At 42.9% G+C, this 27,418-nt stretch overlaps 1 protein-coding gene across 1 annotated transcript in view; it reads right to left on the bottom strand.

Moving 5' to 3' along the window:
- Positions 1–27,418, bottom strand: part of LOC120997255 (cytochrome P450 2K6-like) — a 90,433-nt gene that overhangs the window by 21,894 nt on the left and 41,121 nt on the right. The window contains exons 4-9 of the mRNA XM_040427267.1: positions 25,310–25,459; positions 24,819–24,979; positions 12,427–12,603; positions 11,579–11,587; positions 9,422–9,563; positions 2,627–2,811 (exon numbers count right to left, since the gene is read on the bottom strand). Coding sequence (XP_040283201.1) covers positions 2,627–2,811; positions 9,422–9,563; positions 11,579–11,587; positions 12,427–12,603; positions 24,819–24,979; positions 25,310–25,459 — 824 coding nt within the window. The remainder of the gene's footprint in view (positions 1–2,626; positions 2,812–9,421; positions 9,564–11,578; positions 11,588–12,426; positions 12,604–24,818; positions 24,980–25,309; positions 25,460–27,418) is intronic.

The following is a 27,418-nucleotide window of genomic DNA, read 5'->3' as shown; positions in this document are numbered from 1 at the left end:
GATTTTTATAGCGCCGCAGCGATTTTACGGTGTTTTTGCAGTGATCAGAAAAAAAAAAACATTTCTGTCACTGCGGTGGGGCGGACTGAACGCAAGTGTGCGCACAAGATCAGGCCTGATCGGGCGAACACTGCGTTTTTTGTAGAGCCTAAGGTGACCCTAATATACTGATATAGATCTGATTGCGATCAGTCTTGATCACTTACAGATACTATATAGTACTACTGCTGATTAGCGACAGCGATGACGCTAATCAGCGACTAATCAGTGACTGCGGTGCGGTGGGCGCTAACTACCTAACAAGTGGCTAACTAACTGGCGGTGATAAGGGACCCTTAGGCCCAATTCACACGTCCGCAATTCTGTTCCGCATTTTGCGGACCCATTCATTTTGCGGACCCATTCATTTCTATGGGGACAGACTTTTTCCCGCTCGGATCCGGAATTGCGGATCTGCACTTCCGGGTCCGCACTTCTGTTCCGCAAAAATATAGAACATGTCTGATTCTTGTCCGCAATTGCGGACAAGAAAAGGCATTTTCTATATAGTTCTGGCAATGTGCGGATCCGCAAAATGCGGAAAGCACATTGCCGGTGTCCGTGTTTTGCGGATCCGCGAATCCGTGGATCCGAGAATCCGAAAAACACATACGGACGTCTGAATGGAGCCTTACAGGGGGTGATCAATGACAGGGGGTGATCAGGGAGTCTATATGGGGTGATCAGGGGGTTAATAAGGGGTTAATAAGTGACAGGGGGGGTGTAGTGTAGTGTGGTGCTTGGTGCTACTTACAGAGCTGCCTGTGTCCTCTGGTGGTTGATCCAAGCAACAGGGACCACCAGAGGACCAGGTAGCAGGTATATCAGACGCTGTTAACAAAACAGCGTCTGATATACCTTTCTGGGGTTAAAAAAATCGTATCTACAGCCTGCCAGCGAATGATTGCCGCTGGCAGGCTGTATTTCAACTCGTTTACCTTCCGATCCTGTGAACGCGCGCTCCTGTGTGCGCACGTTCACAGGAAATCTTGCGTCTCGCGAGATGACGCGCCGATGCGTCTACGAGGAACAAACCGACCGCCCGCAGGACGCATCCCTGCGTTAGGCGGTCAGGAGGTGGTTAAGACCAGCATTTTAGATGCCGGTCTTAATAAAGCCCCAAGCTGGCGGTGGTTCCCCCGAAATTATGAAGAGGTGCAGGCATAAGGAAGCTGTCTTACATTTGGACCTTTTTCTATGCCGAAAAAAAGCTTAGAAAATGGGAAATGAGACGGGCCTGCTGGCCTGTCCACTTCCCCATCCACACCACACCCACAATTTTAGACCTGGGGTAAGGGTGTAGAAGTCACAGATTGCGGCGCAACTAGTTGTTGCGCCACAATCTGCGCCTGAAATACACCTAATTTAGGCATATTTCAGATTGATAAATGACCCCTACATTTTCACTGCATCAATCCCCAGGGAGCAATGGCCTGACGGAGGACACCATGACATAACATCTCATCAGGGCCACTACCACTTATGCACCCTTTCGTAAAGGTCTCACTGCACTTGCACTTATTCAATAGGAACCTAAAATCTATCCTGGTAAAAATCTGTCTTGGTCTTGTGATGGATGCCCAAGTGAACAACTCATTATAAAAAACTGTTCTGGTAACTCTAATGTAACTGTAAAAATCCATCCAACTGTGTGGGCCCATCAAGTGATATTATATAAAATTATAAAGAACTGATACAAAATATTTTTGTTTATACACCTTTAACGGGGTTCTCCAGTAATTAAGAAAATTAAAATACTTAAATATTACTTTATTATAAGTGTGTTCCCAAATACCTTTCATTAGTTATAATGGCTTGTTTTGTCTGAGGAGCAATCATTAGGAGAAATTAAATGGCAGCCGTCCTATCAATGCACACAAAACCTGTCCTAATCACACAGCAGGACAAGTTACTTCAGAACAGGGAGCTAAAGAGCTGCCCCATCCTCCTCTCTGATCTACTTGTTAGGGATTATATTCCTGAATAAAGCTGATCTTGATCTGAAAGAAGATCTTTAGAGGAACCTCTGTAGGAATGGAGTTTCTAAGGAAACATGAAGTACAGAGAGGAGGTGGGGATGTGGCTGATGAGCAGCAGCACTTGTATGCGGTCTCCATTACCACAGCCGCACATTACAAAAGTCTGTCCTGTCCGTCCTCTCTGTACTTCGTCTCCTCATGAACTCCATTCCTACAGAGATTCAGCTGAAGTTCTTATCAGCTACATTCAGGATCATAATCCCTGACAAATATGAGAGGAAGATGAGGCAGCTTCTGAAGTAACTTGTCCTCCTGTGTGATTAGGGCAGGTTTGTGTGTACTAATAGGATCGTGGCCATTTTATTTCTCCTAATGATTGCTCCCTAGACAAAACAAGCCATTATAACTAATGAAAGGTCTTTGGATATATCTTTAAAATAAGGTAATATTTAAGTATCTTCATTTTCTTAATTCCCGGAGAACCCCTTTAAGCTACAGATAATTAATAAGTAGTTGGATCATGGCATCAAATAGTCCACTCCAGGAGTCCTCACAATGTTTATGCCAATTCTAAGCACATACAGTCATGTAATATGATAAAGTATCACCTTTGGAATAAAATAACCCCTGAAGGTCACATCTCTAGTTGGTGCATGTGGGAGGCTTCCAGGAACTATATCACCAAATCTTTGAATTTCATGAATGACAGCATCGGTATACGGCATTTGTTTCCTATGTTCTGTTTGGGGTTGAGCCGATCCAATAACACTTTGAATCTCATTTTGCACTTTCTCTGTTCAGTACAAAAGAGATATTTTAGTTACAAAATAAAGGCATATCTATAGTAGATGTTCAATAATATACACTGCCTGTCCCAAAAAAAAGTTGCCACTAAAAAAAAGCCTTTAGCTTTACTTACAGCATGCATTCGCTGTGGCATTGTTTCAATAAGCTTCTGCAATGTCACAAGATTTATTTCCATCCAGTGTTGCATAAATTTTTCACCAAGATCTTACATTGATGATGGTAGAGTCTGACTGCTGCGCAAAGCCTTCTCCACCACCTCCCAAAGATTCTCAATGGGGTTAAGGTCTGGACTCTGTGGTGGCAAATCCATGTGTGAAAATGATATCTCATGCTCCCTGAACCACTCTTTCACAATTTGAGTCCGATGAATCCTGGAATTGTCATCTTGGAATATGCCCGTACCATCAGGGAAGAAAAATCCATTGATGGAATAACCCCTGGTCATTCAGTATGTTCAGGTAGTCATCTGACCTCATTCTTGGAGCACATACTGTTGCTGAACCTAGACCTGACCAACTGCAGCAACCCCATATCATAGCACTGCCCCCACAGGCTTGTACAGTAGGCACTAGGCATGATGGGTGCATCACTTCATCTTCTTCTCTTCTTACCCTGATGCGCCTATCACTCTGGAACAGGGTAAATCTGGACTAATCAGACCACATCACCTTCTACCATTGCTCCAAAGTCCAATCTTTATGCTCCCTAGCAAATTGAAACCTTTTTTTCTGGTTTGCCTCACTGATTAGTGGTTTTCTTACGGCTAAACAGCTGTTCAATCCCAATCCCTTGAGTTCCCTTCGCATTTTGCGTGTGAAAATGCTCTTACTTTCACTATTAAACATAGCCCTGAGTTCTACTGTTGTTTTTCTTTGATTTGATTTCACTAAACGTTTAAGTGATCGCCGATCACGATCATTCAGGATTATTTCCCCGCCACATTTCTTCCTCAAATATGATGGGTCCCCACTATCCTTCCAGTTTTTAATAATGCGTTGGACAGTTCTTAACCCAATTTTAGTAGTTTCTGCAATCTCCTTAGATATTTTATCTGCTTGATGCATGCCAATGATTTGACCCTTCTCAAACAGACTAACATCTTTTCCATGACCACGAGATGTGTCTTTCGACATGGTTGTTTAAGAAATGAGAAGCAACTTATTGCACCAGTTGGGGTTAAATAACTTGTTACCAGCTGAAAGATAATCGCCCACGCAGTAATTATCCAATAGGAGGCTCATAACTATTTGCTTAGTTAAATCCAGGTGGCGACTTTTTTTTTTGGACAGGCAGTGTATTTCAAGCTTGATGATTGAACAACTTGATTGGAAAAATTCTTTCATTAATGAATCTAGTGATATGATATTGTTTTACATTATTCCAGGGTAACTGCAATACCCATTACGGTACCCCAAATGAAGAATAAAAGGGGTTATCCAGTGATGTGTAATGATGACTTATCCTCAGGATAGGTCATTATCAGATCATCGGGGGTCCAACAACTAGCACCCCCACTGATCAGCTGTTTCATTGAACGGCCATGCTCCTCTGTGCTCTGGGCAGAGTAGCCGGCTTCCGGCAGCTTTCCAAGCAGAGCGTTGTACATAATACAGCGGCTGTGCTTGGTATTGCAGCCCAGCCCCATTTACTTCTTTGGGGCTAAGCTGAAACTAGGCCATGTGACTGATGTATGGTGACGTCACATTGACTAGGAAGAAACCACTTGGCTCATTGAATGCCCCAATCTCTTCTAACAGCTGTTGGGCGGGGGTCCTGGATGTCGGACACCGGTGATCTAATATCGATGACACCGGCGATCTGATATCGATGACCTCTACTGAGGATAGGTCATCAATAAATATCACTGAATAGCCACTTTAATAATAAATAATTAAGTTACTTAACTCAAGGCCCCTTTACACTGTCTGAGCTCTAGGGAAGATCATTGCTAACTAGTGTTCGTTAGCGACGATCTCTCAGTGTAAAGGTTCTGCCGATTATCCGATGAACGAGCAAAAAGCTTGTTCATCGGGTACTTGAATCTTTCATGCATTTCCCTAAATCAAGGGTGCGCAAACTTTTTCGGTCTGAGGGCCGCATTGTCACATCACTCTATTTCAAGGGGCCGCAAATAAAAGAAAAATGCTGATTGGCGCTCAGTTGCATCAGCCTATTACACGGGCCAATGTAATGTGACTGAGGAGGAATGATCACTACCACAGTCACTCCTCCTTCATTTAGTTATATTGATTGTCGGTAGCGCATCCCTGATTACACAGAGATGTGCGGCACGATTATACCGGCCAATTATCATGAATGAGCGCTTGTTCCCAGTAATTGACCTTAATATTTTGCAGTTTTATAGGGGCTTAAAATGGAATTTCCCAGTAAAAATTAATTTTTAACAAGTTCTTGCAGCATGGCCCCTGAAACTGAAGTTATACTTACCTGCTCCCGTGCTGTTTTTACTTGGTAGTGCATGGCCATGGTCACATGCACCTCTCCAGCCAATCACTGGCTTCAGCGGTGATGTGGCCACAAGCAGCGTGTCACTGCTGAAGTCTGTCATTGACTGGAGATGTGTATGTGACCATGGCCATGCACTGACAGGTGTAAAAGTGCAGGAACCGGAAGATGGAGGAAGAAGGGGCATGAAGCAGGTAAGTATGAATCTTCTGGTTCAGGGGCCATGCTGCATGAACTTGTTAAAAGTCATCCTTCCTGCCTCCTATTCATAAATCAGCAATTTCCTTCACTGCAGAGGATGGCACTCCCTGGGTATTACCAACTCTTGCCAGTTACAGGCACCATGCAATAACCAGTAAGCATTTTCCCTTACTAGTGGGAAAGTTGACACATAGGGCCTTATAATTTATTTTTTTGTTTTATTTGGGGGAAACTGTACAAAACATTTTTGAAAAGTATTTTTTTTTCAAACTGTAGCTCCTTATTCTTTAAATATGCAAACTGCCACCAAAATAAATTATTTCCCTATTTCCCTAATTAGTTCCCTATTTTGTGTCAGTCGTTTTGTTATACAGTGGATATAAAAAGTCTACACACCCCTGTTAAAATGTCAGGTTTCTGTGATGTAAAAAAATGAAACAAAAAGAAATCATTTCAGAACTTTTTCCACCTTTAATGTGACCTATAAACTGTACAACTCAATTGAAAAACAAACTTAAATATTTTAGGTAGAGGGAAGAAAACAAAAAAAAACTAAAATAATGTGGTTGCATAAGTGTGCACACCCTCTTATAACTGGGGATGTAGCTGTGTTCAGAATTAAGCAATCACATTCAAAATCATGTTAAATAGGAGTCAGCATACACCTGCCATCATTTAAAGTGCCTCTGATTAACCCCAAATAAAGTTCAGCCGCTCTAGTTGGTATATCCTGAATTTATTTTAGTCGCATCCCACAGCAAAAGCCATGGTCCACAGAGAGCTTCCAAAGCATCAGAGGGATATCATTGTTAAAAGGTATCAGTCAGGAGAAGGGTACAAAAAAAATTCCAAGGCATTATATATACCATGGAACACAGTGAAGACAGTCATCATCAAGTGGAGAAAATTTGGCACAACAGTGACATTACCAAGAACTGGACATCCCTCCAAAATTTATGAAAAGACGAGAAGAAAACTGGTCTGGGAGGCTACCAAGAGGCCTACAGCAACATTAAAGGAGCTGCAGGAATATCTGGCAAGTACTGGCTGTGTGGTACATGTGACAACAATCTCCCGTTTTCTTTATATGTCTGGGCTATGGGGTAGAGTGGCAAGACGAAAGCCTTTTCTTACGAAGAACAACATCCAAGCCAGGCTACATTTTGCAAAAACACATCTGAAGTCTCCCAAAAGCATGTGGGAAAAGGTGTTATGGTCTAATAAAAACAAGGTGGAACTTTTTGGCCATAATTCCAAAAGATATGTTTGGCGCAAAAACAACACTGCACATTGCCAAAAGAACACCATACCCACAGTGAAGCATGTTGGTGGCAGCATCATGTTTTGGGGTTGTTTTTCTTCAGCTGGAAATGGGGCCTTAGTTAAGCTAGAGGCAATTATGAACAGTTCCAAATTCCAGTCAATATTGGTACAAAACCTTCAGGCTTCTGCTAGAAAGCTGAACATGAAGAGGAACTTCATCTTTCAGCATGACAACGACCCAAAGCATACATCCAAATCAACAAAGGAATGACTTCACCAGAGCCCAGACCTGAATCCGATTGAAAATCTGTGGTGGTGATCTGAAGAGGGCTGTGCACAGGAGATGCCCTCACAATCTGACAGATTTGGAGTGTTTTTGCAAAGAAGAGTGGTCAAAATGTGCCATCTTGCCAAGTTAAAATGTGCCATGCTAATAGACTCATACCCAAAAAGACTGAGTGCCATAATAAAATCAAAAGGTGCTTCAACAAAGTATTAGTTTAAGGTGTGCACACTTATGCAACCATATTATTTTATTTTTATATTTTTTCTTCCCTCTACTTTAAAAGATTTCAGTTTGTTTTTCAATTGAGTTGTACAGTTTATAGGTCACATTAAAGGTGGGAAAAGTTCTGCAATTATTTATCTTTGTCTATTTTTTTTTATAGCACAGAAACCTGACATTTTAACAGGGGTGTGTAGACTGTTTATATCCACTGTATATTTATTTATATTTTATTGTATTTTTTTTTATAATTGGTTTATTACTTAGTATTTAACTATATTTTTGCCACATAATATGTCTCCCTAAGAGGTCATAAAAAGACTGTTTGGGGACAATGAACACTCTACTATTTTGCACTTTTTATTTATTTATTTATTTTTAATTTTCTATAATTTTTTTTTAAATATATTTTTGCCACATAATGTCCCCCCAAGGGATCATAAAAAGACTGTTAGGGGACAGTGAACACTATTATGTTGCAATTTATCTTTTTATTTTTTATTTTTTTTATTTTCTCTTTTATTTGTATTTTTTATTTTTTTTATAACTTTACATTTTTTGCCACATCATATTTTATTTCTTTTTTTCTTTTATTTTGTTTTATTATATTTTTTGGTTTTCAATTTTTTTAAATAATTTTTTAACTTGGTTTTTAAAATATTTTTTCCACATAATTTGTCCCCAAGAGGTCACTGAAAGAGAGCTCTGCTCTCCTCTGCCCCCAAGCCGGGTCCACCCTGCATACCTGCCGCTCACCCATCTGAGGAGAAGTTAGAAGCGCTGATACACTCTTCTCCTCGGCTCCCCCACTATCACTTACAGCTGGGAGAAGACCTCCTACAATGCAGGGGCAGGAGCTGTATTGCTCTGTTGTGTGGCGCTGCTGGAAGAAACCTAGCTGATCGCGTAATCAGCTGTGTTTCTGCCTAGGAGGATGAGGGGCTGCAAACCATGGCTCTGGGGGCCGAATGCAGCTAGCGGGCCGCGGGTTGTGCACCCCTGCCCTAAATCATTGTTGGCCGGCAGCAGATCATGCAGTCTAAACAGTACGCTGCTGCCGGCAAGTCATTGCTTCTTCACTTCCGATGAAGAAATATATTTTCTTTAAACTAACACTTCAACCAAAAAAATATATAATTTTTGGACCATCAGGTGTGTATAAACACTGGCAACCATCGTCCTCAGAATATGTAATTTTGAACCTTTTAAAAAAAAAACACATAAAACATCTTACAGTGCAGTGTGTACTTAAAAAGGCTGTTTGCTACCACCAGCTATCAAGCATTTACTCATAGCTATATAGGTCAGTGTCATTTTGGCATCACTAATGATGTCTTGGCGATCAAGAACTTGAAAGGGGTTGGATACTAGGAGATCCTAGGAGATCGTAGAGTGCCATGCACAACTTGTCTGAGAACTTTCAATTTGAGTCAAATTTATTTGTACTCAAATCTAACCAGCTGTCCAATCTATTAGAACTGGACCTGAAATGAATTTCAATAAATGTACTCTTCTCTATCCACATCTAGATAAACCAGATAGAATAGCCTTGTCTTTGCATTCAGTTATAGAATTGGGTTAAAATGGAAATACGGCCTGGTTGAAGGGATTCTGCCACTATGACTATTATGTCACTGGACTATTACCAGCCGTAACACACGAGTATCACTGCAGATAAAGAGTCTAGATCACCATTTTTATTTTCCTGATGCCAACCCTCAAAGCTGTGCTGAAATAAACAGTCTGGATTGCCGTACCGTGCTACCATAATGGAGAGGACTCCTATCCCATTGCATAGCAGTCTCTACACTGTATTCCAGGGCAGCTTTAAATGCTGACAGAGGATGAATGGGGGGCAGTATCTATAGTAATAGACAGAAGATAGTCCAGAATTATGGTGGCAGATTTTCTGATGCATGAAAGGAGCATTGAAACATTTCCTTGCTCCATGCTCCCCTTTGCCTGGCTACATCACGCAACGGGAGCCACTGTTTGCTGTGAGCAGGTGACATACCGGGCTTCACAACACTATGCTAGGCAGAGATTTCCGCCTAGCAGTGAGCCCGATGACATCACCAGCACAGATGGACAGTGTATAGCCCTGCCTCAGGCCCTTATCTGATATATGGACAACCCCTTTAAGGACCTTTTGTTTTCTTACTTTGTATTTCAGGATATTTCATCATTAATAGAAATCCCCATCGCAGAGTGGTTGAAGTCGTCTCCATTCCAGCAGCAAACAGGTCCATCACCAGTGTGGTCAGATTTTTATTATTATAATATAATGTAGATTCTGGTTTTCCCTTAATAAAACAAAAGGATAATAGTTATGGTTAGTTACATACTATACAGACAAATGTATTAGACGTCTATGAACGCTGAAAGCTGTAGCTTACCCTTAATTCTTTCTCGAAGATCAGTTACCAACAGCTGCATTGTCTAATTTGCCTTTTTACATGTAATTAAACATTCATCCACACATGGCTATTGTTAAATGGTCAATTTGTCAGAATCAGCAGAAATATTTGAATCAGGGAGGAATCGATTCGACCCAAATCAAAGGTACTTTTAATGGCTCAGAGTGAGAGAGATCCCTTGGTGTTTCCTATCGATTGCTTACTGCCTCTGTGTTTTGCACCGGTGTCACTTGACTCCTGTGGGTCAACAGTCACTTTTACAGAGACTACCTGAAGAGGTAGCAGTCTGGCGGTTCCCCTGTAGCAAAGACCATATTTTTGTAGAGGGGTTAAAGGGTGAAGACCAAAGGGGCCACCGAGACAACTTACTTAGGAGTAGCCCCAAGTCAAATCTGTGACACAGCAGATCCACAACTGCTACAGTCAGGTCCATAAATATTGGGATATCGACACAATTGTAACATTTCTGGCTCTATACACCACCACAATGGATTTGAAATGAAACGAACAAGATGTGCTTTAACTGCAGACTGTCAGCTTTAATTTGAGGGTACATCCAAATCAGGTGAACGGTGTAGGAATTACAACAGTTTGTATATGTGCCTCCCACTTGTTAAGGAACCAAAGGTAATGGGACACTTGGCTTCTCAGCTGTTCCATGGCCAGGTTTGTGTTATTCCCTCATTATCCCACTTACAATGAGCAGATAAAAGGTCCAGAGTTCATTTCAAGTGTGCTATTTGTATTTGAAATCTGTTGCTGTCAACTCTCAAGATGAGATCCAAAGAGCTGTCACTATCAGTGAAGCAAGCCATCATTAGACTGAAAAAACTAAACAAACCCATCAGAGAGATAGCAAAAACATTAAGCATGGCCAAAACAACTGTTTGGAACATTCTGAAAAAAGGAGCGCATCGGTGAGTTCAGCAACACCAAAAGACCACGGAAACCAACTGTGGTGGATGACCGAAGAATTCTTTCCCTGGTGAAGAAAACACCCTTCACAACAGTTGGCCAGATCAAGAACACTCTCCAGGAGGTAGGTGTATGTGTGTCAAAGTCAACAATCAAGAGAAGACTTCACCAGAGTGAATACAGAGGGTTCACCACAAGATGTAAACCATTGGTGTGCCTCAAAAACAGGAAGGCCAGATTAGAGTTTGCCAAATGACATCTAAAAAAGCCTTCACAGTTCTGGAACAACATCCTATGGACAGATGAGACCAAGATCAACTTGTACAACAGTGATGGGAAGAGAAGAGTGTGGAGAAGGAAAGGAACTGCTCGTCATGATCCTAAGCATACCACCTCATCAGTGAAGCATGGTGGTGGTAGAGTCATGGCGTGGGCATGTATGGCTGCCAATGGAACTGGTTCTTTTGTATTTATTAATGATGTGACTGCTGACAAAAGCAGCAGGATGAATTCTGAAGTCTTTCGGGCAATATTATCTGCTCATATTCAGCCAAATGCTTCAGAACTCATTGGAAGGTGCTTCACAGTGCAGATGGACAATGACCCAAAGCATACTGAAAAAGCAACCAAAGAGGTTTTTTTTAAGGGAAAGAAGTGGAATGTTATGCAATGGCCAAGTCAATCACCTGACCTGAATCTGATTGAGCATGCATTTCACTTGCTGAAGACAAATCTGAAGGGAAAATGCCCCAAGAACAAGCAGGAACTGAAGACAGTTGCAGTAGAGCCTGGCAGAGCATCACCAGGGATGAAACCCAGCGTCTGGTGCTGTCTATGCGTTCCAGACTTCAGGCTGTAATTGAACGCAAAGGATTTGCAACCAAGTATTAAAAAATGAAAGTTTGATTTATGATTATTATTCTGTCCCATTACTTTTGGTTCCTTAACAAGTGGGAGGCACATATGCAAACTGTTGTAATTCCTACACCGTTCACCTGATTTGGATGTAAATACCCTCAAATTAAAGCTGACAGTCTGCAGTTACAGCATATCTTGTTTGTTTCATTTCAAATCCATTGTGGAGGTGTATAGAGCCAAAAATGTTAGAATTGTGTTGATGTCCCAATATTTATGGACCTGACTGTATGTGATAGCTAGATAGATGATAGATAGATAGATAGATAGATAGATAGATAGATAGATAGATAGATACAGTAGATAGACAGATAGATAGATAGATAGATAGATAGATAGATAGATAGATAGATAGATAGATAGATAGATAGATAGATAGATAGATAGATAAAAAAGAAAAAGTCAAAGAGCAGCACACAAACAAATTGGCGGTGCAATACCTTCAAAAGACCAGTGACAAAGGTCTCACTAAATACATAGAAAAAAGGCGAAGACAGCACTCAAAATAAGTGAAAAAAAGTGGGTGATTTATTAACCCATGTGACAGCAACGTTTCAGCTCTCTCTCTATGGCTTGACAAAGGCTCCATAGAGAGAGCTGAAACGTTGCTGTCACATGGGTTAATAAATCACCCACTTTTTTCACTTATTTTGAGTGCTGCCTTCACCTTTTTTCTATCTAGATAGATATATAATAGATAGATAGTTAATAGATAGATAGATAATAGATAGATAGAAAGTTAATAGATGTACATAATATAAAAACAAACTTATTTGTTACATTTACATTTTTAGTTTTTTTTTGGAAACAAAGTAATAAACCTGCATAAAAGCAGAACACCACTACCAACTATAGACAGCTTTCATAATGAAAGTAGGTGGATAATTATTATGATACATATGGTAAAAGTAATATTTACCTCCTGTTGCTTAGCTTGGAAAGCCTCGATGAGGTTTCTCTGATTGTTCACATCAAAATCTTTTTTCTGTTTGGTAAATGTGGCCATGACAAAGTCCTCCATTTCTCTGTAATTTTTAGCCACTCTTCTATGGCTCCCAGGTAGCCAGCCGATCAGAGAGGGATAACTGTTGTACAGCTTAATAAGTAAACAGGACAAGTGTCAGTTCAGTCTAATATACCATAATGGAACATACCGTACAATCTAACTAACCATGGGGAAATCTCTAGTTTCTGCTCCTCCTTCATCCCCTAGCAATTGGCAGGCTCTCCACATCAGATGAATGGTCAGGTGGAGAACTTCACTGAAGCTCTCTTAGACTCAAGTGTTCATTGTGTTAATTTGTTTCTATATACTGTTGTCTCCTTTGCTAAACTTTTTGTTCAGTTTGGAGAAGTGAGGTTGCATGACTTTATTTTTTGTTACTCGCGTTAATGTGTTCTCATGTAAGGGTGTACAAGGAGAGGTTGTTGCTGCTCATAACCAGCTGTTCCTACAGTCACAGCCAGGCCGTGCGGAGACAAAACAATAATGTGGCTAATCCTCTTTATCATTCATTTTATTCATTTGCAAACTAATCAACACAGAAGAGAAGAATTTGGTGAAGCTGGAGAATTTGGTGAAGCTGGAGGCCTGGGTGTCAAAACAGAAAATGAAGCTCAATGTGGATAAATGTAAGGCAATGCACTTGGGCTAAAAAAAACAAAACGTACAATCATGTATTAAATAGTAAAACACTGTGAGACACTACCACTGAAAAAGACTCGTGCATATTGGTGGATAGTAAATTTAACTTTTAGGTACCAATGCCAGGAAGCTGCTGCCAAGGCAAATAAAACAATGGGATGCATAAAAAGAGATATGGATTCTCATGACAAGAACATACTGTCGTTTTTCCTATACAAATCTCTGGTCAAACCACACATAGAATACTGCAAATAAGAAGAAAATAGCTGAACTAGAGCAGGTGCAGGTGGAGGACAACCAATGGGTTTGCAGTGACAAGACAGGTTATTAAACTTGGGGTTGTTCAGTTAGGGTTGGGTGAAAAAAGACAGCTTAGATCTACAGATACAGCAGGCTGTATCTTTACCTGAGAGGCATTCTACTGTGTTAAACCTAGAATGCCTGTGTAGCATCTGTGAATCTGTGTGGGTGGAAATGTTAGGACCAGAAAGAACCACACATAAATGCAAGGAAAATGTACGAACCATATATATTAGTGGCCTCTGCTTCATTAGTATAATTGTCGCAGTGGCATAACTATAGTGGATGTAGGGGTAGCAGTAGAAACCAGGCCTCTACTCCTTGGTATCCTACAGACCGCTGAGGACTAGGTCTAGGTTTATATGGGTCATTTGGTGGTAGGATGACATGCTTATAAAGATCATTAGTAGGTTTTGCATTTTTTTAGTAATGCTATATATGAGTACTAGGGATGAGCGAACCCGTGTAAGTTCAGGTTAGCCAAGTTCGGCCGAACTTCAGGTCAAAGTTTGGGACCCAAACTGGACCCCGAACCAAACTGAAGTCAATGGGGACCCGAATTTGACTTAATTAGACTATAACATGGTTATAGTGGAAATTAATAGCATTCTTAAGACAGAATGCAAAAGAATATGGAAAATTAGGGGTTAAAAAAAAGACTCACCTCATCCACTTGATCGCGCTGCTGTCTTCTTTCTTCTTTCAGCAGGACCTGCAAAAGGACCTGCGATGACATCACGGCGCTCACCACGTGGTGAGCGAGGTGACGTCATCGCAGGTCCTTCTATCTTCATTCAGCAGGACCTGCCAAAGTACCTGTAATGACATCACCATGCTCACCACGTGGTGAGCTCTGTGACGTTATCGCAGGTCCTTTTGCAGGTCCTGCTGAAAGAAGTGGATGAGGTCAGTTGTTTGTGAGTTGTTGTTTTTTACCCCTAAATTGCCATACTCTTTAGCATTCTGTCTTAAGAATGCTATTTTTTTCCGCTATAACCATGTTATAACGGAAAATAATAAAATGACCCGAACCCGGACTTCAGTGAAAAAGTCCAGGTCCGGGTACCCGAACTCGCAAAGTTCGGCATGAACCCGAACTTTGGAGTTCAGATTCACTCATCCCTAATGAGAACTCTTGATAATTACACATTTATAAAGAAACTTTATATTCTTAGTACATGGATCATGTGGGAGTTTCTTGGTCAGCTTTGTTATTATCATTGTACGCACCATAAGAAATAAACCCAAGTAGCAAGTCACTTCCAAATGGAGTTGTCTTCTCATTTGGGTTACAGAATCTGAGCCCACTGGAAGATCGTCTGGTTGATGGTGGGCTAGTACATAGACTATTTAAAGATGGAGGGGTACATTTATCATGTAAGACAAGATTTGATACAGGTCTAATTAGGAACAGGTGGCTTATTTTGAGTAAGAGTCATCAAAAGTCGCACGGTATTAATAAATTTGTTGCAAATATAGAAGTGAGACTTTTCCTTTCTATACCTATAAAAAGTGTCCAAATTAGACATCATTTCAACACAGACATGGTGAATTATGGTACTGATCCACAGCACATGGCCAACCTCCAAGCTGGGTTTCTTGCTGTAAAAATGGGAAGCCAAGAAATCTGTGCCACAACATCAAATTCGGACGCTACAGCCAAGCCAGCTCTTTTTGGGAACTGAACAGGGTTGCACGCGAGGAAGGAGTTGCTTGAGTAAGGGGAGGGAGGGTCAGTTACATAAATTGCTGTGGGGACCATCGCCAAGTCCGAAAACACCAGTACTATTAAAATATTTATCCCATACAGTGAATGGCGTAACAGAAAAAAATTATCTAAATGGACCATTTGCCATTTTTTCATCATTTTACTAATTTAATAAAATGTGATCAAAGAGTCAAACACACTCCAAAATGGTATCAAGAAAAACTATAGATTGTCCCACAAAAAATTAATCCCACACAGCTTGGCAGACATAAGTAAAAAGTTATGGGGGAAAGAATATGGTGATGTAAAAAAAAAAAAATTTTGTTCAAAGTTTAGATTAAAAAAAAATACAAATAAAATATAGAAATGTGGTATATTTTTAATCGTACTGAGCCAGAGAATGAAGGGCAGCACTGTAGAGACAAAACCTGAAAAACTGTGGCTGAATTATGTTGTTGTTTTTCAATTCCAGCCCATTTGAATTTTTTTTCCCTGCTTCCCACTACATTGTATGCCATATTAAATGGTGACATTATAAAGTACAACTTGTCCTGCAAAAACAAGCCCTCATATGGCTATATGAATGGAAAAATAAAAAAAGTTATGGCTCTGTGAAGACAGGGAAGAAAAATGAAAACACCAAAATGAACAAACCTCTGGTGTTCAAGTGGTTAATATACAGCTAAGGCCTTGTTCACATCAGCGTTCAGCCTTTCCGTTCTCCTGCTCCGTTATAGGACTTTTGCATGCAGGACTTTTGTCTCCGCTCCAAAATCATCTTCTGAGCGGAAACCTAACGGACCCCATTATAGTCTATGGGGGTCTATGAGGTTCGTAGGCTCTGTTCGGCTCAGTTATGAGCCGAATCCGTCCTTTCCGTTTTCCTGCTCCTATAACGGAGCAGGAGAACGGAAAGGCTGAACGCTGATGTGAACATAGCCTAACATGTAGCACTTGGATATAAATGTATTAACATCTGTGATTTGTATGTTTTTTGCAGCCTAGACATGGTTATTGTAATAAATGTATTGCCACTTTACAAACTAGCATTGTGGCCTCACAGCCAAGAAAGCTGTGTTTTAGATCAGGGGTACAGGGGACATTTTGAAAAGTTGCAACACATAAATAAGCCATAATCCCACGTTCAGGGGTTCAGGGGACATTTTGAAAAGTTGCAACACATAAATAAGCCATATTCCAACGTCTAATCTTATGTTCTCGTCTAGAAAATGCAACTCATGAAGAATTGGAGACACAAAAGTCGCAAATACTGGTAAAAAAAAAAAATCACAAAAAAGTTGCAAAAACGCATTCTCAAGCTACTAATATAATGACATACTGTAAGTTATGCTGTTAGAGTTGAGCGAACACCTGGATGTTCGGGTTCGAGAAGTTCGGCCGAACTTCACGGAAATGTTCGGGTTCGGGATCCGAACCCGAACCGAACTTCGTCCCGAACCCGAACCCCATTGAAGTCAATGGGGACCCGAACTTTTGGGCACTAAAAAGGCTGTAAAACAGCCCAGGAAAAAGCTAGAGGGCTGCAAAAGGCAGCAACATGTAGGTAAATCCCCTGCAAACAAATGTGGATAGGGAAATGAATTAAAATAAAAATAAAAAAAATAAAAATGACCCAATATCAATTGGACATAGGTCCCATAGCAGAGAATCTGGCTTCACGTCAGCAGAGAATCAGTCTCTTCATGCCATAGCAAAGAATCTGGCTTCATGTCAGCACAGAATCAGTCTCTTCATGCCATAGCAGAGAAACTGGCTTCATGTCAGCACAGAATCAGTCTTCATGTCATACCAGAGAATCAGGCTTCACGTCACCCACCACTGGAACAGGCCACTGTCACATATTTAGGCCCCGGCACCCAGACAGAGGAGAGCGGTCCCGTAACAGAGAATCTGGCCTTATGTCAGCGCAGAATCTGTCTTCATGTCATAGCAGAGAATCAGGCTTCACGTCACCCACCACTGGAACAGGCCACTGTCACACATTTAGCCCCGGCACCCAGACAGAGGAGAGAGGTCCTGTAACAGAGAATCTGGCCTTATGTCAGCACAGAATCTGTCTTCATGTCATAGCAGAGAATCAGGCATCACGTCACCCACCACTGGAACAGGCCACTGTCACACATTTAGGCCCCGGCACCCAGACAGAGGAGAGAGGTCCCGTAACAGAGAATCTGGCCTTATGTCAGCACAGAATCTGTCTTCATGTCATAGCAGAGAATCAGGCATCACGTCACCCACCACTGGAACAGGCCACTGTCACACATTTAGGCCCAGGCACCCAGGCAGAGGAGAGAGGTCCCGTAACAGAGAATCTGGCCTTATGTCAGCGCAGAATCAGTCTTCATGTCATAGCAGAGAATCAGGCTTCACGTCACTCACCATTGGAACAGGCCACTGTCACACATTTAGGCCCCGGCACCCAGACAGAGGAGAGAGGTCCTGTAACAGAGAATCTGGCCTTATGTCAGCACAGAATCTGTCTTCATGTCATAGCAGAGAATCAGGCATTACGTCACCCACCACTGGAACAGGCCACTGTCACACATTTAGGCCCAGGCACCCAGGCAGAGGAGAGAGGTCCCGTAACAGAGAATCTGGTCTTATGTCAGCGCAGAATCAGTCTTCATGTCATAGCAGAGAATCAGGCTTCACGTCACCCACCACTGGAACAGGCCACTGTCACACATTTAGGCCCAGGCACCCAGACAGAGGAGAGAGGTCCCGTAACAGAGAATCTGGCCTTATGTCAGCGCAGAATCAGTCTTCATGTCATAGCAGAGAATCAGGCTTCACGTCACCCACCACTGGAACAGGCCACTGTCACATATTTAGGCCCAGGCACCTAGGCAGAGGAGAGAGGTCGCGTAACAGAGAATCTGGCTTCATGTCAGCACAGAATAAGTCTTCATGTCATAACAGAGAATCAGGCATCACGTCACCCACCACTGGAACAGGCCACTGTCACACATTTAGGCCCCGGCACCCAGACAGAGGAGAGGTTCATTCAACTTTGGGTTGCCCCGCAATATAATGGTAAAATGAAATTAAAAATAGTATTGAATGAGGAAGTGCCCTGGAGTAGAATAATATATTGTTAAGGGGAGGTAGTTAATATCTAATCTGCACAAGGGATGGACAGGTCCTGTGGGATCCATGCCTGGTTCATTTTTATGAACGTCAGCTTGTCCACATTGGCTGTAGACAGGCGGCTGCGTTTGTCTGTAATGACGCCCCCTGCCGTGCTGAATACACGTTCAGACAAAACGCTGGCCGCCGGGCAGGCCAGCACCTCCAAGGCATAAAAGGCTAGCTCTGGCCACGTGGACAATTTGGAGACCCAGAAGTTGAATGGGGCCGAACCATCAGTCAGTACGTGGAGGGGTGTGCACAGGTACTGTTCCACCATGTTAGTGAAATGTTGCCTCCTGCTAACACGTTCCGTATCAGGTGGTGGTGCACTTAGCTGTGGCGTGTTGACAAAACTTTTCCACATCTCTGCCATGCTAACCCTGCCCTCAGAGGAGCTGGGCGTGACACAGCTGCGTTGGCGACCTCTTGCTCCTCCTCTGCCTTCGCCTTGGGCTTCCACTGGTTCCCCTGTGACATTTGGGAATACTCTCAGTAGCGCGTCTACCAACGTGCGCTTGTACTCGCGCATCTTCCTATCACGCTCCAATGTAGGAAGTAAGGTGGGCACATTGTCTTTGTACCGGGGATCCAGCAGGGTGGCAACCCAGTAGTCCGCACACGTTAAAATGTGGGCAACTCAGCTGTCGTTGCTCAGGCACTGCAGCATGTAGTGGCTCATGTGTGCCAGGCTGCCCAGAGGTAAGGACAAGCTGTCCTCTGTGGGAGGCGTATCGTCATCGTCCTGTGTTTCCCCCCAGCCACGCACCAGTGATGGGCCCGAGCTGCTTTGGGTGCCACCCCGCTGTGAACATGCTTCATCCTCATCCTCCTCCACCTCCTCCTCATCCTCGTCCTCCTCGTCCTCCAGTAGTGGGCCCTGTCTGGCCACATTTGTACCTGGCCTCTGGTGTTGCAAAAAACCTCCCTCTGAGTCACTTCGAAGAGACTGGCCTGAAAGTGCTAAAAATGACCCCTCTTCCTCCTCTTCCTCCTGGGCCACCTCCTCTTCCATCATCGCCCTAAGTGTTTTCTCAAGGAGACATAGAAGTGGTATTGTAACGCTGATAACGGCGTCATCGCCATTGGCCATGTTGGTGGAGTACTCGAAACAGCGCAACAGGGCACACAGGTCTCGCATGGAGGCCCAGTCATTGGTGGTGAAGTGTGTCTGATCCACAGTGCGACTGACCCGTGCGTGCTGCAGCTGAAACTCAACTATGGCCTGCTGCTGCTCGCACAGTCTGTCCAGCATATGCAAGGTGGAGTTCCACCTGGTGGGTACGTTGCATATGAGGCTGTGAGCGGGAAGGCCGAAGTTATGCTGTAGCGCAGACAGGCGAGCAGTGGCAGGGTGTGATCGCCGGAAGCGCGAACAGACGGCCCGCACTTTATGCAGCAGCTCTGACATGTCGGGGTAGTTGCGAATAAACTTCTGCACCACCAAATTCAGCACATGCGCCAGGCAAGGGATGTGCGTCAAACCGGCTAGTCCCAGAGCTGCAACGAGATTTCGCCCATTATCGCACACCACCAGGCCGGGCTTGAGGCTCACCGGCAGCAACCACTCGTCGGTCTGTTGTTCTATACCCCGCCACAACTCCTGTGCGGTGTGGGGCCTGTCCCCCAAACATATGAGTTTCAGAATGGCCTGCTGACGTTTACCCCGTGCTGTGCTGAAGTTGGTGGTGAGGGTGTGTGGCTGACTGGATGAGCCGGTGGAAGAAGAGGAGGAGGAAGCTGAGTAGGAGGAGGAGGAGACAGGAGGCAAAGAATGTTGCCCTGCAATCCTTGGCGGCGGAAGGACGTGCGCCAAACAGCTCTCCGCCTGGGGCCCAGCCGCCACTACATTTACCCAGTGTGCAGTTAGGGAGATATAGCGTCACTGGCCGTGCTTACTGGTCCACGTATCTGTGGTTAGGTGGACCTTGCCACAGATGGCGTTGCGCAGTGCACACTTGATTTTATCGGACACTTGTTTGTGCAGGGAAGGCACGGCTCTCTTGGAGAAGTAGTGGCGGCTGGGAACAACATACTGTGGGACAGCAAGTGACATGAGCTGTTTGAAGCTGTGTGTGTCCACCAGCCTAAATGACAGCATTTCATAGGCCAGTAGTTTAGAAATGCTGGCATTCAGGGCCAGGGATCGAGGGTGGCTAGGTGGGAATTTACGCTTTCTCTCAAATGTTTGTGAGATGGAGAGCTGAACGCTGCCGTGTGACATGGTTGAGAAGCTTGGTGACGCAGGTGGTGGTGTTGGTGGTACATCCCATGTTTGCTGGGCGGCAGGTGCCAACGTTCCTCCAGAGGCAGAGGAAGAGGCCGAGGCGGCGGCAGCAGCAGCAGAAGAGGCCGAGGCGGTGGCAGCAGCAGAAGAGGCCGAGGCGGCAGCAGCAGAAGAGGCAGCAGGGGGAGCCTGAGTGACTTCCTTGTTTTTAAGGTGTTTACTCCACTGCAGTTCATGCTTTGCATGCAGGTGCCTGGTCATGCAGGTTGTGCTAAGGTTCAGAACGTTAATGCCTCGCTTCAGGCTCTGATGGCTCAGCGTGCAAACCACTCGGGTCTTGTCGTCAGCACATTGTTTGAAGAAGTGCCATGCCAGGGAACTCCTTGAAGCTGCCTTTGGGATGCTCGGTCCCAGATGGCGGCGGTCAGTAGCAGGCGGAGTCTCTTGGCGGCGGGTGTTCTGATTTTGCCCACTGCTTCCTCTTTTGCTACGCTGTTGGCTCGGTCTCACCACTGCCTCTTCCTCCGAACTTTGAAAATCAGTGGCACGATCTTCATTCCATGTGGGGTCTAGGACCTTATCGTCCCCTCCATCGTCTTCCACCCAGTCTTGACCCCTGACCTCCTGTTCAGTCTGCACACTGCAGAAAGACGCAGCAGTTGGCACCTGTGTTTCGTCATCATCAGAGACGTGCTGAGGTGGTTTTCCCATGTCCTCATCATCAGGAAACATAAGTGGTTGTGCGTTAGTGCATTCTATCTCTACCACCCCTGGGGAAGGGCTAGGTGGATGCCCTTGGGAAACCCTGGCAGCAGAGTCTTCAAACAGCATAAGAGACTGCTGCATAACTTGAGGCTCAGACAGTTTCCCTGATATGCATGGGGGTGATGTGACAGACTGAGGGGCTTGGTTTTCATGCGCCATCTGTGCGCTTTCTGCAGAAGACTGGGTGGGAGATAATGTGAACGTGCTGGATGCACTGTCGGCCACCCAATTGACTAATGCCTGTACCTGCTCAGGCCTTACCATCCTTAGAACGGCATTGGGCCCCACCAAATATCCCTGTAAATTCTGGCGGCTACTGGGACCTGAGGTAGTTGGTATACTAGGACGTGTGGCTGTGGCAGAACGGCCACGTCCTCTCCCAGCACCAGAGGGTCCACTAACACCACCACGACCATGTCCACGTCCGCGTCCCTTATTAGATGTTTTCCTCATTGTTCCCATTCACCACAATTTTGAGAATGGCAAATTTGGGAATAGTTTTTCAACCCAGAACAAAAAGTGTGCTTTTACGGTCACTACAAATAACTTGACCAGCTAAAACAGTACAGATTTGGTTGAATAGAAATGTGAGACCTGTTTTTTTTTGCAGTGTGTGACAGGTTAAGGTTTAATCTCAGAATCATACTTCTATCTGCACGGTAGCGTGTGTCTTAGGTTTTTCTGAATGACACTATCAGTACCTTCAATGTAAGATATCCTTTTTGGGATAGATTTCAAGTAGGCCTCAAATACCAGAAATTAGTTATTTTGAGAATGGCAAATTTGGGAATAGTTTTTCAACCCAGAAAAAAAATGTGCTTTTACGGTCGCTACAAATAACTTGACCAGCTAAAACAGTACAGATTTGCTTGAATAGAAATGTGAGACCTGTTTTTTTTTTGCACTGTGTGACAGGTTAAGGTTTAATCACAGAATCAGACTTCTATCTGCACGGTAGCGTGTGTCTTAGGTTTTTCTGAATGACACTATCAGTACCTTCAATGTAAGATATCCTTTTTGGGATAGATTTCAAGTAGGCCTCAAATACCAGAAACTAGTTATTTTGAGAATGGCAAATTTGGGAATAGTTTTTCAACCCAGAAAAAAAAATGTGCTTTTACGGTCACTACAAATAACTTGACCAGCTAAAACAGTACAGATTTGCTTGAATAGAAATGTGAGACCTGTTTTTTTTGCACTGTGTGACAGGTTAAGGTTTAATCTCAGAATCAGACTTCTATCTGCACGGTAGCGTGTGTCTTAGGTTTTTCTGAATGACACTATTAGTACCTTCAATGTAAGATATCCTTTTTGGGATAGATTTCAAGTAGGCCTCATATACCAGAACCTAGTTATTTTGAGAATGGCAAATTTGGGAATAGTTTTTCAACCCAGAACCAAAAGTGTGCTTTTACGGTCACTACAAATAACTTGACCAGCTAAAACAGTACAGATTTGGTTGAATAGAAATGTCAGGTCTATTTTTTAGGCGCTGGGTGACAGGCTCAACTTGCCCCTGATGTAGTATATGGCCAAAAAATAACCACACTGTTGATGGTTAAATGCACTTGGGTGACACAGGCTCAGCCTGCACCAGATGTAGTATATGGCCAAAAAATAATCAGACTGTTGATGGTTAAATGCACTTCGGTGACACAGGCTCAGCCTGCAGCTGATGTAGGATATAGCACAAAATAACCACACTATTGATGGTTAAATACACTTGGTGATAGCTTGTGCTGGCGCACCACAAGTCACAAAATGGCCGCCGATCACCCCAGAAAAAAAGTGATCTAAAAACGCTCTGGGCAGCCTCAATAAAGTGAGCAAGTCAATATTAGCACTTCAATGATCCACAGCTGCAGATCGATCACAGAATTAAGTCTTTTGGAGGCGTTAATCACTGCCTAATCTCGCCCTAACGTCGCAGCTGCAACCTCTCCCTATGCTTCAATCAGCAGAGTGACGTGCAGCGCAACGTGACCCAAGCTTATATAGAGGCTGTTTCACATGCTGCACTGGCCAATCACAGCCATGCCAATAGTAGGCAAGGCTGTGATGGCCTCTTGGGGCAAGTAGTATGACGGTTGTTGATTGGCTGCTTTGCAGCCTTTCAAAAAGCGCCAAGAAAGCGCCGAACACCGAACCCGAACACAGACTTTTACGAAAATGTTCGGGTTCGGGTCCGTGTCACGGACACCCCAAAATTCGGTACGAACCCGAACTATACAGTTCGGCTTCGCTCATCCCTATATGCTGTTAGTACTTATCTCTAACCCAGTGGGAGGATGCAATTAGATCCTAGTGGCCTATTCCAGAATTTTTGTTTATTCTTGTGTGGCTTTTATTCCACTCCTCATCCATAACTTATTGCACCAACAAAGCAAGGTTAATTTTCCCTGGCTCTTCAGTTGTTTCTGCTATATAAACCTAGGCATTTCTGTCTGTGTACTCCTCAGAGTGTGTACCCGGAAGGGCCTGTCCTGTTCCTTGGAATATCATGTATGGTTATTGAACTGATCTCCTGGTAATGACTTCTGTCTCAATGTCATCCTTGCTCCTGTGTTGTGACCACCTCTCAGTCCTGCTCCTGAGTCTACCTCCTAGTCCTGCTCCTGAGTCTACCTCCAAGTCCTGCTCCTGAGTCCACCTCCCAGTCCTGCTCCTGAGTTCATGTTCCAGTCCTACTTCTGAGTCTGTGTTCCAGTCCTGCTCCTGAGTCCAACTCCCAGTCCTGCTCCTGAGTCTACCTCCCAGTCCTGCTCCTGAGTCTATGTTCCAGTTCTTCTCCTGAGTCCATGTTCCAGTTCTTCTCCTGAGTCCATGTTCCAGTCCTGCATCTGTGTCCACATTCAGGTCTTGCTCCTGATGGAAGGATGGGCCAGCAATACCATATTGTGGCACATTATATCACCCCAACAGAGCCAAATACCACAGTCTATCACAAAACACTGCTGCCAGCAGCACAAAATACATTCCCAATAACTTCCACTGGCCGGCTGTGAGGAGGCGCAGGCAGCCCCCTGGGCATCAGCCCACCGGGAAATTTCCCAGTAAGGTCTATGGCCAATCCGCCCCTGCAACGTTCCAATCCTGCTCCTGTCATCACTGCTGTATCTGGTTGAAAACTAGTGACTATTCTGGGTGACTGCAACCTGGGGTTTCACCTGCAACAAAGTACACACTCTGCATGAATGTTAAAGGGGTTTTCTGCTTTGCTATATTGATGACCTGTGCTCAGGATAGGTCAGAAATATTATATCAGTAGGGACCCGACTGCCAGCACCTCTGCGATCAGCTGTTTGAAGAAAACGCAGCGCTCATGCAAGCACTCTGTTCGCTTCTATGTTTATCTGCTCACTGTAGACATTGCAGCAGCAAGCAGGTGTAATTACAAATCCACTGTCCCCATTCACTTCAATGGGATGGCTCCCTACTATTCAAGTGAACATTATTATTGTATCTGGAAATGATTTGCCATTAGACTTAACATCTGATATCTTATTTAGAAAACCTTACCTTGACCATAAGACTTTCCAGGATACTGATATTTTCATTAACTAAGTTCATAAGCTTCAGTATTGTAGGGTCATCATATTCAAATCTACAGTCCAACAGTATGGATACAATTATGTTGGCTACAGCAGCATTCACGATGGACTGGTTATCAAAAGGTTTTCCTAAAAGTAATTTGAAGATGTGATCACATTTTGAATCTTGTAGAGATACCCACTTATGTGTACCATTGTTCATAAAATAAAAATACACATTTTCGTCTCTCCCCACATGACTCATTGCAATAAATGAAGATGTCCATTAACAGTCAACTCATGTCCTGTAACTTGAGCATTCTCCTTGATCTTCACTGTACTGATGGTATAGTAGCTGACCCAAGCAACACCTCTACGTATGAAGCAACTACCATCATCTACTTTAGACAATAAGCTCTCCTCATCCAGCTTATCTACTTTATTTACATTGAATGATTTCTGACCTAATTATGACCTTACCGTCATAAGATCTAAATGTCTGCATCAAGTTTTCACATTCTTCACTGATCTTATCCTCTATGGTCTTCTTCCCCATACCAAAATCTCTTAATGTTGACAGAGTGAACTTTCTCATCATTTTCCAGTTGTCTCCATGAGAAAAGAGAACACCTGAGTGAAATAAGCAGATGTTAGCCCATGAAGCTCAATGTATTACTCCTCCAGTCTAAATAGACTTCAGTTTTTATAGTAAGTGCAGACTAGTCAATCAGACATGAATGTTCAATATCATGTTCATACACAACGGGTCTTCAAGACTTTATCGTCAGAACTGCATTGACAATTCTATAGGCTTAGACCAATTTCCATTGACCAATTTCCAATGTAATTGGTGAAATGCCATAAGTATGCTTCATACATAACTATATGTAATTTTTTTTATTTTTAGTAGCACAGTACAACCTCCCTGTAACTTCAGCTAAGATTGCTTGATGCTAGGGACAGCAGCCATCTCAGACTGGTCATGGGTGCGATTAGACATGGTGACTGTCTTTCCTATGCGTTGTATATGTGCAGTGCCGGTCTAGAAGTCCTTGCTGGTAATGTTAAATATGTACAGTGGAGGTCCTTAAGGGGCTAATTCAATGCAATGTACTGTGTTAGTATACCAGTTTAATTAAATTCATTGTACTGTTTAGTATAACAATGTAATTCAGTGTATTGTACTGCATTAGTATTATAGTTTAATTCATCACATAGTACTGAGTTACTATACCAGTTTAATTTAACAGCTCAAACTATGTCAATAGATCAGTTTAATTCAACACATTGAACTGCATTTGTATACTAGTTTAATTCAATGCATTGCACTGTGTTAGTATAACACTTTAATTCAACACATCATACTGTGTTAGTGTACCTGCCTAATTCAAAGCATTGTATTACAGTCCTGATCAAAAGTTTAAGACCACTTGAAAAATGGCAGAAAATCATATTTTACATTGTTTTGTAAACAGCTGAAAAACAGCCTGTTTCAGTTTATTCGTTGTTTTCATTAAATTAAATGCTCAAAAAATGTTTTGTCTCACTCTAATTTCTTCTTGTTGCATGTTGAAGCTCTACTTGGAACCTTGTTAAGATCCAGCCATGCTAAATATGATTTTTTGCCATTTTTCAAGTGGTCTTAAACTTTTGATCAGGACTGTATATCAGCATACCAGTTTACCCGTCTAATTCAACGCATTGTACTGTGTTAGTATACTAGTTTAATTCTTTGCATTGTACTGCGTTAGTATTACAATTTATTTAATAACATTTCAATGTGTTAACATAACATTCAAATTCAATACATTGTATTGCATAATTAATTTAGAACTTGGAATGCATCAATATACCAGTTTAATTCCAAGCGTTGTACTGCATTATCATCTAATTCAACATAATATGCATCATAGCATATAGCATCATTCGAAGACAGTACTTTTTAAGTGCAGAAGCATCCTTTTCCGTTACAAAAAACTGTTCCTAAGCTTCTACAGTTTGTAAGTGCACAATAGGCATTATCTGGCATCGCTAGCAGCATATATTTGCACAGGGTTTAACAAGGCAGGTCCGGCCTTTGCAGCGCACAGTACGACTGACGGTGTAATCCATACTCCCATATATGGCAGTTTATTCTAACAATTTTTGCAAAGCATTATAGGTACCTGAACTTTAGGTGCCTGTATCGCATGAAAAAAATAAATAAAAATATATTAGAAAAAAATAATTTTAGGACATTTACAATAGGTTTTAAACCCTTAGTGACCAGCCTGTTTTGGGCCTTACTGACCAAGCGTTTTTCTTTGTTTTTTCATCGTCGTGCTCCAAGAGCTATAACTTTTAAATTTTTCTGTCTATATAGCTTTATGAGGGCTTGTTTTTTGCAGGACAATTTGTAGTTTTCAATGGCGCCATTTTGGAGTACAAATAACTTTCTGATTAACTTTTATTAACTTTCTGGGAGGGAGATGGGAAAACAGCAATACTGCCACTGCGTTTTTACGTCATAAATTTTACGGCATTCATTTTTCGGTATAAATAACATAATATCTTTATTCTCTGGGTCAGTACGATTACAGTGATACCAAA

The sequence above is a fragment of the Bufo bufo genome, chromosome 4 (genome assembly GCF_905171765.1).
Source record: "Bufo bufo chromosome 4, aBufBuf1.1, whole genome shotgun sequence".
In the NCBI taxonomy this organism is placed as follows: Eukaryota; Metazoa; Chordata; class Amphibia; order Anura; family Bufonidae; genus Bufo; species Bufo bufo.
This window is presented reverse-complemented; position numbering and strand designations above follow the sequence as displayed.